The 12225-nt window shown below is 34.5% G+C and overlaps 1 protein-coding gene across 7 annotated transcripts in view; it reads right to left on the reverse strand.

Annotated features, from left to right (window-relative positions):
• Positions 1-12225, reverse strand: part of NTNG1 (netrin G1) — a 157470-nt gene that overhangs the window by 39717 nt on the left and 105528 nt on the right. For 5 of the 7 annotated variants that reach the window (XM_032191826.1, XM_032191828.1, XM_032191832.1 and 2 more), the window contains exon 6: positions 2469-2534. The exons of the other annotated variants lie outside the window; for them this stretch is intronic. In XM_032191826.1, the coding sequence (XP_032047717.1) occupies positions 2469-2534 (66 nt within the window). The remainder of the gene's footprint in view (positions 1-2468; positions 2535-12225) is intronic. 7 annotated transcript variants of the gene reach the window in all.

Raw genomic sequence — 12225 nt, forward strand, 5'->3', positions numbered from 1 at the left:
CTCCATGGCATTTACAGATGCGTCTTGATGATATGGACAATTGACATTTTATGTATTGTATGACCTCAACTAATCTATTTGTTTCCTAATTTGTTTCCTTTTCACAATTTATGCGGATTGGTGAGGAAAAGAATCTCTACCAACAATTTGCTCTCTAGGCAATAATCTGAATGGTAATATTCTTATATTTAATCCTTTAAAAACAAATGACATGTCACTTTATATGCCACAGTACCATGGAAGCATATTTATTTTTTCTCTGGATAGCTTATGTTTATGTGACTTAATGTTTCTGTTGTCATCAACGAAGATGCCTCACCAGTAAGCTGATGGGTACACTTCACAGATATTCCAGATTCATACAGTGCAATGTTTTCACAACACATAGCACTATGAAATCACTGTATGAATCCAAGAATTCCTACCTCTCTTGTGGTTTGCAACTTGAACAGAAGAAACAGTTGTCATAGTTAATTTGGGAGCAACTGTATAGGTAATAAAACGAACAATAAATTAGAAAAGATTTTCTATAGGAACAAATCAAAAGATTAAAATATACTTTAATTTTTTTTTTTTTTTAGATTAACTTTTACAGTGTTAAATTTAACATTAAGAATGGTTACTGTTTTGTTAGGAAAGGGTGAAACTTGGTCAAAATGAATTATAAGTACCAACTATTGAATCATTTGAGCTTTTGATCCAAGATAAGGGGAAAGTTATTCACATCTGCACACTTTGGCAATTTTGTGTTAGTGGTTATGTGATAATTTCTCTCAATCCATGACCAACGACTGTATGGTAACCACTGTGGGCTGCGAATGGTTTTATTAAATTTATTCTGGCCTAATAACATAAACAAAGAACACACAATAAAATAAAATAAACTGTAGGCAGATTTTTGTAATTATTCTCATTATACGCTATACTTGACTGAAGTATTAATTTAAAATAATTGTGAAACACTGTAACGATATGCTGCAAACACATAACTGGAGTATAAATACTTTTTATTTTTTGTGTTTTGTGCTCCATAACAAAATGTCAAAATTATATTTACTAAAGCTGGCTCTTATTTACTAGGGAAGAAACAATGAGTTATTTTGTTCTGTTCAAGACGTATTGTGCAATGAAGTTAAGTCTGAGAACACAAGCAGTACAATTGATTAAGCTATAAAATCCATTAGAAATGCTGAGTTATTTCATCAGGAATATTTAGATCTAAAATTCCTGTGAATAATGTAGACTAATCTTTGCAGAGAGCAGAGAAGCAGAGATGTACTCTGTATTTGTTTGTTTGTTTAATTAAGGAACACGGACAAAATTCTGAAAAAGAAAATAAAAAATGGCCAAGTGAAATTATTAGAATGCTAAGTGTCACTTCATCATGTCTATTTAATTCAAAACACGTGAATAATGCAAACTGAAATATATTGCTAATCTTTATGGAGAGTACAGGTCAATTGGGATTTTCTATTTTTTTGTGGGAAGCACATATAGTACATTAGGTTTTATACCTCTTTATGTCTCAGTTTGGTCACTGTGATCAACAGATATAAAACTACAGCGCTTCTAAAGTAACTTCCCCAATAATCCCTAATACGTTTTGTTCAGATTAGTAGCTATTTTCTACATTGCCTTTTCATTCTTCATCTGCATGTGTTATAGGCAAGAAAAGACACTCTGAACTGTCGGAGCAAGCCACAGGCCAAATTTTTACAGGGATTTCTTGGGAGTGAATGGTTACTGGGACAGTAAATAAGAAGAACAAAAGGACATTGTTTTTTACATTGAACAATAATTATGATTTAATTTAATAATTATAGTATATAGCTGAATACAACTTCAAATAACAAATAATCTTACTTTTATTTTATTACTAATCTTTAAAAGTTGTTCTGTCACTTTCAATGCTAATCATTGTGCCAAAGTCTGCAAATAATATTTTGTGTGGCACTTGAATTGTGGAGAACTGAGAGTCTATTCTGCAGAGAATGTGCTTGTATTGTGAATTTCACACAAGCTAGGAATTCCCAGCTCACTTGGGGAAAAAAAACAAACAGACGTGGAAATAAGACGTTAACGCATGGGTTTGATGTAGACAATGACAATCTTTCGCACTCAAAAATCTGAAAACTTAGTCATAATATAGACTATAGTTTATACAAGTCCAACATTATCCTGGGACTTCTGTTCAACCTAATGTATATTGGTACTTATAAACCTGTGTTTCTACTTTTCCAGACTTTATGCAGTGATGTTGTGTGTGATCTTATTGTTGGAAAATGCTCTTTTCAGGTAAGGCTTGCTTTATGGTTAAATTCTGTAGATATTTTCTCACAGAATAGCATTACTCAGCACTGAAAGAAAAATGAGTTGGATTATCATTGTTACTACTTTTTTTGCCATGTGGGACTCTTAGGAAGCAATTTCAGTAATTTTAGACCACTAGGAATTTTACAGCATCCTACCTTGATTTGGTTTAGAAACCTCAAGGGAAGAAATATTCGGCCATATCCTATCAAACTTTGGAGGATCTGCATGCATCAGGAAAAATCAGGTTTTGTTATTTACATCTGTGATATTGTTCTAAACAGGCAAGCATATGGACAAAGACATAGACTACAAACATCCATTTCTGTACTAGTCTAAGTTGCACTTGAACAGTACATGACTCCACATTAAACAAGAAAACAAGCAATTGATGATTCCCAAAACACCAAATGGACATAAAATACTGTGCATAACAATTTATCTTCCATGGTTTAAAATAATGTTCTTGATAAGAGGATATCCAAGACCGATATATTTGGTTCTAACACCAGGAACAAAATAGAAATGTGTTCTGTTAATCTGCTCTGTAGAGATAAAATGACATATCAGACAAATACGAGTTTCTTACCAAAGACACATATCTTACCGTAGCATCCTGATTTAAGGCCTTATTGAGTGAATTATACTTCTGCTATTGAAATATATTTACCAGTAGAATGAACCTTTTCTTTGCTCTCACATTTTTGTGTGTTGTGTCTGTTTCCTATCACCTCTACTAACCTATCTCCCAGATTATTATTATTTTTTGGGGGGTAAAAACAAAAAGTATAAATTTCTTAAGGGCCCTAAATGTTACCTCCATATAGTGGCATTTTGCCTCTGAACAAAAGTATTAGTTATGTCTTTTCAGAGTTTCATTTCCTTTAGTTCAATGTGTTTTGGGGCTGGGGTAGGGCAGAGTTCTAACCCTTAACAGGAATGGTGCTGGTACTGGACCAAGTAAAGGGTGTGAGCTGGGTGGTTGAAAGCCTCTTTGATTCTGATGTGGGACATGATATTTATGTTCTACTTCTTTTTCCGTTCTCTGTCTTCATTAGCAGCTCCCATCTGCCTAGCTTTGGATATCAGATTTGGACATTTTTATCTTCTGTGAGTACTGCAGCTGTTACTTCCTTTCTGAGCTGAATAGAAAACTTCTTAATGGTCACATCAGCCTACATAGCAGTGATAAAAATGGGGAGATGGCTGTTTTATTTCTACATACAAGGAATTCACTTGAATAGTGAATGGATTGCAGTCGTTACATCTTTTTGGCATCAAGGGTCTATGCTTGTAGATCTTTTTTGAAGCATGTGTTTTTCACTGGTATGTCATTCTTAGTGGAAGACCTTCAGGGAATCTAAGAGAAAAAGACTGATGCTTCAACATCTGATGTGGAAGGAGGGCTATATTTGTTTTCTGTTGTATCCTCTGACCCATTTGTTAAAGGTGAAGTGAATTTGGCTGGATGTGGATGAATGTCCCAAAACTCCTCCAGAAGAGAACAATTCAAGGAAAGGATAATGGCCTGTACTGTGCCATTTACTGTTAGGTAGTCTTCTGCAATTGAATCAAAGTGTTGACCTAATTATTTGTCTACATCATCTATATGATCTATATATATAAATCTACATCATAATCTTACGTTTTTGTGCGTTTCCCTTATCAGTCAAGAAAACGGAAGAAAGGAAAACCAAGTCGGTTTAGTAGATTCTCGAACAGTCTATGTCTTGATTAAAAATAAACTTCCTCTACTAATCAGATCCACCAATTCACACACATAGGAAGGGCAAACAGAGTAGTCAGTGCATGAAAAAAGCTATCTAAAAGCCATGCTTACTGAGGTGGCATAACCCTGGCACACTAAAATGATTCTGATTCCACATACCTTCCTCCTCCTCCTGAAATACTGGCTGACTAGTTACAGTAAAGAAGTTTGAAATGCTGACAAATTGCTTGCACAGTTAATTCACCGTTAAAGTTTTGGTAAAATTTTAGGAACACTTAGGCTTGACCAAAGTGTTTGAATAGACTGGATGTTAAGGAATATGCATGAAAATTGGGAGTTGAAAAGGAAAATGAATCTTTGATTACATTTTCTTTCTGTCTCCTGAGCCTTTTTCTCTTTTAACCATCATCCAACATCACAGTTGTTGCAGAAAACCCATCACATTTCAGACAGGAACTTATAATACCCTACTTCGGTTGCTGAACGTTGAATGGCATCCCTACTTCAAAAATTCACATGCAAAATGGCCTAGATAGTAACAGATATAAAAGTAATAGCATCAAAGCTTTGTAATGCCTTAGGACTAACCCTCTGGTATATCTGTCACTTAGTAAACTGCAGGTCCTATATATGATATCAGATAAGCTTTTATTCTGATAATGATTTCCCCAAGGAATCTCGTCTTGTCCAAATAATATCATTACTTGTGTGACAGAGAATCAGTGTTACATATTTCTAAGTAATCCTATAAATGCTATAGATCTGTGCTCATTTTAGCAAACAATGGAGATTGTGATTTGCTACAAAATAATTAAAACTTCCCTGATCCTTTAAATTAGATTATATTCAGCTGAGTTTCTTAATGGGCATCCAAAATAATTAAGAGCATATTTACTTTTCCTGAAGATGAAAAATTAAGATTTTTTACAAGTGATTATTACTAGTTATTAGTGATAATTATAACCATCTTAGAAGGGACTTGTGGAGGTCATTTGTTCCATCCTGTGCTCACTGCAGGGTCAACTTCAAAGTCAGATGATAGTGTTCAGGGTCATATCCAGTTGAAACCAGATGCTTTCTTCAGTGGCTCTGGGCTGCTTGTTAATGCTCCAGGAGGCTTAATGCTTCTGTTATGCACTCTATTACTCACTTTATTTTTTTAATCTTTGGTAAAGATAATTTTTTCCCATGTCCTTACTCATGAAATGTATTATCACTGAGATTGTTTCCTGATAAAAGTCAGTTGTCTTCTCCATTGGAAAAAAAGATATGATTTTAAATGCTTTATCTAAAAATGTATGTGAAACTTCCAAGTCAAAGAAGGTTGACGATCATTCCCACAAGTATATTGGAGCAGATGAGTCATTCTTTGAACAGACATCAGTACGATTCATTTAGCAGCTAGTTATTCTTTTATAGCAATTTGTGAAAATATTTCTAGTCCTCAGTGATCACCACAAAACATCCTATTTATAGAGAAGCTGACTAGATAAACTAAGCTCTTCCAGAACAGTTTTGTGTTTGCATGCTCTGTTCTGTTACTCAAGTACTTATTTTCCAGAATAATTAATTTTGGCATACGTATTCTAGAACATGCACTGGATAAATCTAGGATATTACTCTATTGCAATATGTTACAAGATAATCATTCCGGGCAAACAAGGCTACAGATATGTGAAAAAGAGCTTCTAAAAATCCATTTTAGTGTATTATTTAAATATACTGTACGCACATATAAGAGTAAAGGTATGTGAGATATGAGTGATATGTGAGTGAGCAGAAAATCAGCCATTTCATTTTAAATTTGCATTGGAAAATTCTGTGTTTTTAGGTCCTATTGTTTGAAAGACAATTATACGCAGAAAGTAACTCTTGGAAAATCTTGTTTTCATGAAGTAAGGAAAAGCTGGTTGTCTGTTTACTAGGTGTATGATCATTTCCTGCCTCCCAAACTCAAATGCCTGTTTTGGATACATAGTATTAGAATTACCTGTGATATTAAATAAAGGAAATATGTTTCAAATATTCCCTGGAAATGCAATCTGCACCACATGCCACATCATGGTTTTGAATTGGGGAAATAACAGAAATGAAACAGGTCATTTCAGCCTTATTTCAGCCTTATTCCAGCCAGACGGCTGCACATGAAAAAACTTGTCATGATGTTGGCAGAAATTAATCAGTATTTTGCTTGCTTCTCACTTCAACCAAGTCCTGAGCTGAAACTAAAATTAAAATGTATTTTAAGCCCTCCAACTGAGAGGGGCTTATCCTTCCTAGGGGATGGAGAAAAGAGGGCAGGTGATGCAGCATGTGAAGATGACCCTGCTACCTGGGCAACTGCTCTGCAGCAGACTAGGGTGTTTTCACCTCCTATACTGTTCAAGCTGACCTGTCCACAAGCAATGCATTTGCTGAAAATTACTGTTATTAAATCAGTAAGTCTTAAGTAACACTCACTCAAATGGTGGACAGGGAGCACTTGTGTTAACTTGTGTTCACTACTGTCATTACTTATTTACGTTACCATTGGGAACCTTAGTGAGAGAAACTGTTCAAGTGTTTATTAATGGTTGTGAAACTTTTACTTAAAACGTAAAAAGGAATAAAAACTTGTCAATGTAAGTTTAGTCATTCTAGGAGAAGTCCAAGTCATTGAAAACTGACCTTGCCACTGCCTGTTTTAAACAATAAGTAACAAAGTAAAGATTGTTTCTTCCACAGTATACATTTCTGTTGAGCACAGTGGAATTAGATGTATGACAGCAGTTTTTGGTTTCATATTAAACAAAATAAACAAACAAACAATAAAAATAACAAAATAAAAGCTCATTCAAATCTGTGGCAGTGGCAATTTAGTAACTGCTGGAATAATTTAATGTGTTTAGACAGATGGCATGCCATCGCTTCTTGCAGAGATCACACGATCATTATTACGGAATTTCTAGGTCTGTTTGAAGTCATGATAACATACCTCATGAGAATTTGCCTTTCAGCGCTTCTGTAATACTGGAAATCTATCTCCTCAAAAGGGAAGAAATGCTGATACTATTTTTTTTAAATCACCCAATATTAAATTAAAAAAAAAAAATACTGGGCCAATGTTAGGCACTCTTTTTTGGAGCAATGTAGGAAGTTTCATACCTGTTCCTTTGAAGAAAGGAGAATTCTGCATAAATGTGAAGATGTGGTTGTTTTATGGCAGCTCCTCAGCCATAACATCTTTTATAACTGTTGGAAGAATTTAAATGCAATTAGTCCTTTACGTGTCCAGTTGTTGTCTTAGACTAAAAGAAAGCGAACTTTTTTGAGTCTTTAAAAATCCAGTGATTCAGTTCTGGAAATTCTTAGAGCTGCTATCAGAAAAAAAAAATCCACTGCTTTTTAACAAAAGCATTGGCTAGTTCTCACACTAATGAGGTGTGAAGGAGTATTCTTCAATTGTAAGTATTTCCAGTGAAGTATCACAAATGCACAATGAATTCAGGTATTTTTAAATGCAGTATTTTATGTAATTTCTCATGAAAAAAGGACTAATTCTGTTGATAGTTTGTGGGAGTGGTTCTTTTTTATTTTGAATGGTTCTGCTTTTTTCCTACAAAGGTGCTGGAATTCACTGTTGGACTGGGACTATTGTACTGTAATTCACAACTGATGAAGAACAGTAAATCAAGACCTGTTTTAAAAATCAGAATGCTGATTTCAAGACTCATTCTGCCCCTATACTCTACAAAATAAACTGATTACATGTCTAAGGGAGAAAAAGAAAGAGGAGAAAAGATACAGAGGTGCATTTTTTCCACAGTAATTTCTTCCTAAGCTTTAATGATACTGTATTTTTAAATATCTTTATGGATCTAAGTTTTCTGAGTAACTGCAGCAAAACTTGCATATTGAAAGTGCAATATTTCTTCCTCAGGTACTACTGTTCTTGTTGAAATGTTGCTACCTCTAGCGTCTCCATAGAGCCCTATCACTTGATTGTTCATTAACAGCTAAAACAATATAGCAGGAAAATGAATAATCTCCTGCATATTACAGCAAATCATAAAAGCCCTGAAAAGATAATTTGATACGCTGACTTTTAACTAACTCAGAACAATGAATGTAAATCAGGATGAAGAATGAGAAACAATACTGAACTGCCTCTGAACTGGCCATGTCTACTAAACTGGAGAGAATGGCTCTTCTTATCTGTTAAAATTGGTGGATCTGGCAAAACAAAACAAACTAAAACAAAGGCTCCCCCAAATCCCAACTCAGCAATTCATTGGTGCTTCCCCAAAGAGTGTTTGTAGTTTCTGACATGCCACTAGAAATCACTCCACAAAGAGTGGGTTTCTGTTCAGTGCTGGGGTCAGCAAAGGCATTCTGCTTAGAGAACTTCAAGGCTAAAATCCTACTTATACAGAAGGAAAAATAGCAAAATAGCTTTGTTATGAATCCTATCAGGTAAATAAGCTACTCGCTTTTTTTTTTTTTTTTTTTTTTTTTTTTTTTTTTTTTTTAACTACTTGGAATGTTAAATTCTCTTTCAGATCCGGTGTTCAAATTAATGCATTATACCACGCAGGATGTCCGTATCTTTTTGCCAGCCTCTTTTCTATTTATCTATCACAGAAACTTAATTGTTGAAGTGGAAAATTCTGGGCTCTTGGAGGTACTGAAGTAAAGGAGGGAAAAACAGATAGTGATATTGTCTTGATATAATCTGTTACTCAGATAAGGTGATTGCCTTAGGCTGATCAGTGTCTGATCAACACTGATATTTATTTGAAAGTTGGATTTGCATAAAATTGAATTGAAATAAGAACATTTTGCTAGTATGTCCAAAATAATACACACACCGTCTGAAGACAATATTTACATGTTCTGAAGGAGATAAACATCTTAATGGGTCTCTTAACTGTAGAGTTATCTCTGTAGAACTTGACCTCAAGTAACAGAGAAATAACTACAGCCTAGTTATGTTCATATCCTACTGACATATACGTATGTTAGTGTGCTACGTATATACTCTAGTCCAGAGTTTGGCACTGTAATGGTTTTGATCTCGTGACTGTAAATTTAATGAGACAACTTCTCAGTTGGTGCCAGGGTGCGAAATCAGGTCCACAGTACTCCCAGTATGGTTAAAAAAATGCAGACAAAAAAACCCTCTAGTATTTGCTCTCAAAACCTTTTACTATTTATATTTACCACTTTAAAACTTCATAACAAAGATGTAAAACAAATAAAACTACATTCATATTAATGCTATTTTAAATGCAAAAACATATCTATCAGATCTTTCAAGGTTAAGAAACCAGAAAAATAAGAGTGCCCATTCAATCTCTATTTTACTTTTGTGTCTCACGTTCATTATCATTCAAAAAAAAAAAAGTTCAAAAAAAGTTCTCTTAATTTGAAATTGGCTATAAAGAAGAACAGAAATATAGTGAACAAAGCTGAGAATACCATTTGATTGTCTTGATTGCACCTTGCACTTGGGTGCATGGTTTGTCTCTAAATTCTGACTCATCTGCCACCAGCAGGCTTTAAGGTGATAATCACCCACACAGAGCTATTTGCACATCATGTCTATCTTATCCTGTATCTAATTATACCCTTTATAACAAACTGTTTAGCATAATTAGTGGAGTTATGCTTTACAGGAATAAAGATAGAAGCTATAGGTTAGAAGATTCAAGTTTTTGAAGGCATACATGTACAAATTAGTTACTTTGGTATGTGGTCACAATAACGAATACTTTGATGTGTTGGTCTATGTGAAATTATACAATGATTACTTTAGCAAGTAAAACAATGCAGTTCTCAGAATATTAAAATACTGTATATAAGCACTGTTGATCATAAAAGCTTAAATTATGAAATGGTTTTGGGACTCATTAATTGCTAACACTCTCACCAGTATTTTTTCAAACATGGCTGAAAAATGCTGAAAGGGCCAGCGCTAGAATCATGAATGCTGGAAATGACAGGAGAACCTATTACTCAATTGATAGACAACAGCAGGTACAAATGACCTTAATGGGAAAGCTCGGATTTATTTTTTTCTAGATGATCAGAAAGGATGTTTACTTAATGACCACTCTTTCTTTGTGCTCAAACTTTAAAAATGAGCTGCTTTAATACAAGATCCTGTGTATTCAGAATGATTTTTTGATCCAGAATGATATGCATATATGCACGCAGTTAAATATATTTTATTTCTCTTGGGCATGCTTTCATTGCAGTCTTAAGAGTGTCTAATGAATATAGGTTGCAGTGGCATGTTATTTGTATGCTGGTAGTTTAGTGTTTTTTCCTTCCCTCCTTCCTGTCCCTGTCTTACATATGAGGAAAAGCTTGAAGCACACAAAAGCCAATACCCCCACAGTACTGTTTGCAGTCAGGCAAAATAAAACCTTAACTCTATCTTCTGAGAATAATTTCCTGTCCTCAGGTGGGGAGGAGCACTGCTGATATGAACATAAATATTGTATTAATATAGACAAAAGAAAAAATAATGCAGAATCCATTAAAGCAGCCACAACTAATTAATCTTGTTTGGTTTTATGTATTAATGGTACTTTTGTTAAATTCTTTTAGAGACCAGGATAAATTCATGGCTTCTATCCTTGTTTAACTGATAATTCTGCTATTTCTATCCTATAGGAAAGATGTTCAAAGCATTGTGCGAGAAGAGCTATTTTTCCCCTGAGCTATTTAAGAAATAAAGCATGGAAAAAAAAACAAGCAGATTATCAGTATTTACTTGTGCTCATGAAGAGATGCTCATGCTTCATCCTTTCCAGGTAGGCAAATAAATTTGTTGAATTCTACCACATATTACTCCAAGATGTTTACAGAGTATTTAAGTTAAAGCATAGACTTGAAGTAATTCTTGTATTTCCTATGGCATATTAAACAGGATTTTCTCCATTATTAATAGATAAACGGTACTAATCACCCCAGTGTAAAACACAAAGAGGTCAACATTGCATCCTTTCAGGTCACCATTGTTTAAAAGGCATTTGAGTTTCCCTATTAAGTTTTCAAAGGCCAACATCTGCTGATGCTCAGAAATGGTAGATGCGGTGACAAAGGCTGTATGGAGCGTGGAGTGAAAACAACCATATAGTCCATGCAACAAGATACTGAGAAACTATAGCACAACCATACTTCAAAGACCTATTTTCCCATTCATCCCATTTCTGTTATTCGTAGCAGGATATTCCTGATAACACTGACATAAGCTTTTCTCTAATTTAGTTCATTGTTTTTAGTTGTAAAATATGTACATAAACTCAAGGTTTTGCAAATAGCCTATCTTTATGCATTTGCATTCATGCTAATGGCAAAGGAGATACTGAAGCAGGAAGATTATTAAAATTGAAGGCTTTCATTTGCAGGTTCTTGTCATTGATGCTGTTTTGCTATTTAAAGCTACAAAACATATGTCATGGCATTCAGCTGTTAGCACTGTTCTTATTTATAAGCAGGATAGTTTTGATGACCTTTAACTTGCTGTCTAGAGTTTAACAAATCAGTGCTGTTCATGAGCTTCAGTAAACTGAGTTGATTTACAAATTGACAGACCTGACCGTGCATCATAAGAAGCAAGGCACTTTTACCCAAATTAGTGGAAGCTTTTCAGCTGGATATCAGGTATGGCAAATTGTATTTTACTATTGTGGTATTTTATCATTGGGATAGTCCTGCATCACACACAAGTTCTGTCTAAAGTCTCTGCAAAGCTGAGGGGAATATTTTGTCAGCCTCATCAGGATACCATTTTTACCTCCGTGCTTTATTTGTAAGCAGCTAACGTGCTATGTGCACTTCTCTGCTGTGGAACTCAGCTGAGTTACCGTGCTCTTCCTTTGTGTTCTTGCATAATGAATAACCTATTTCATTGATATACCAGTTCTTTACAGCATTATGGTTTTGTCATAGTTGAAGTGCAAATTTTGTTGCTTTAAAAGCATACAGAAAAGCAGTGTTATTGCAAGTGTTTTTCCTGCACTTCTATTTGCTCTGTGCAGGAAAGCTCAGTTCAAAGGGCACTGGAGGTAATGCAAAGATTCCAACAGGTACACTACAACTGCTAAGCTACTGCATAAAAATTAGAAGTGTTTTTATAAATTCTTCTATTTGCTCTTTGAATTTAAGCATACATATACATATGACAATTAATGATCCTA

Source organism: Aythya fuligula, chromosome 8 (genome assembly GCF_009819795.1).
Source record: "Aythya fuligula isolate bAytFul2 chromosome 8, bAytFul2.pri, whole genome shotgun sequence".
NCBI lineage: Eukaryota > Metazoa > Chordata > Aves > Anseriformes > Anatidae > Aythya > Aythya fuligula.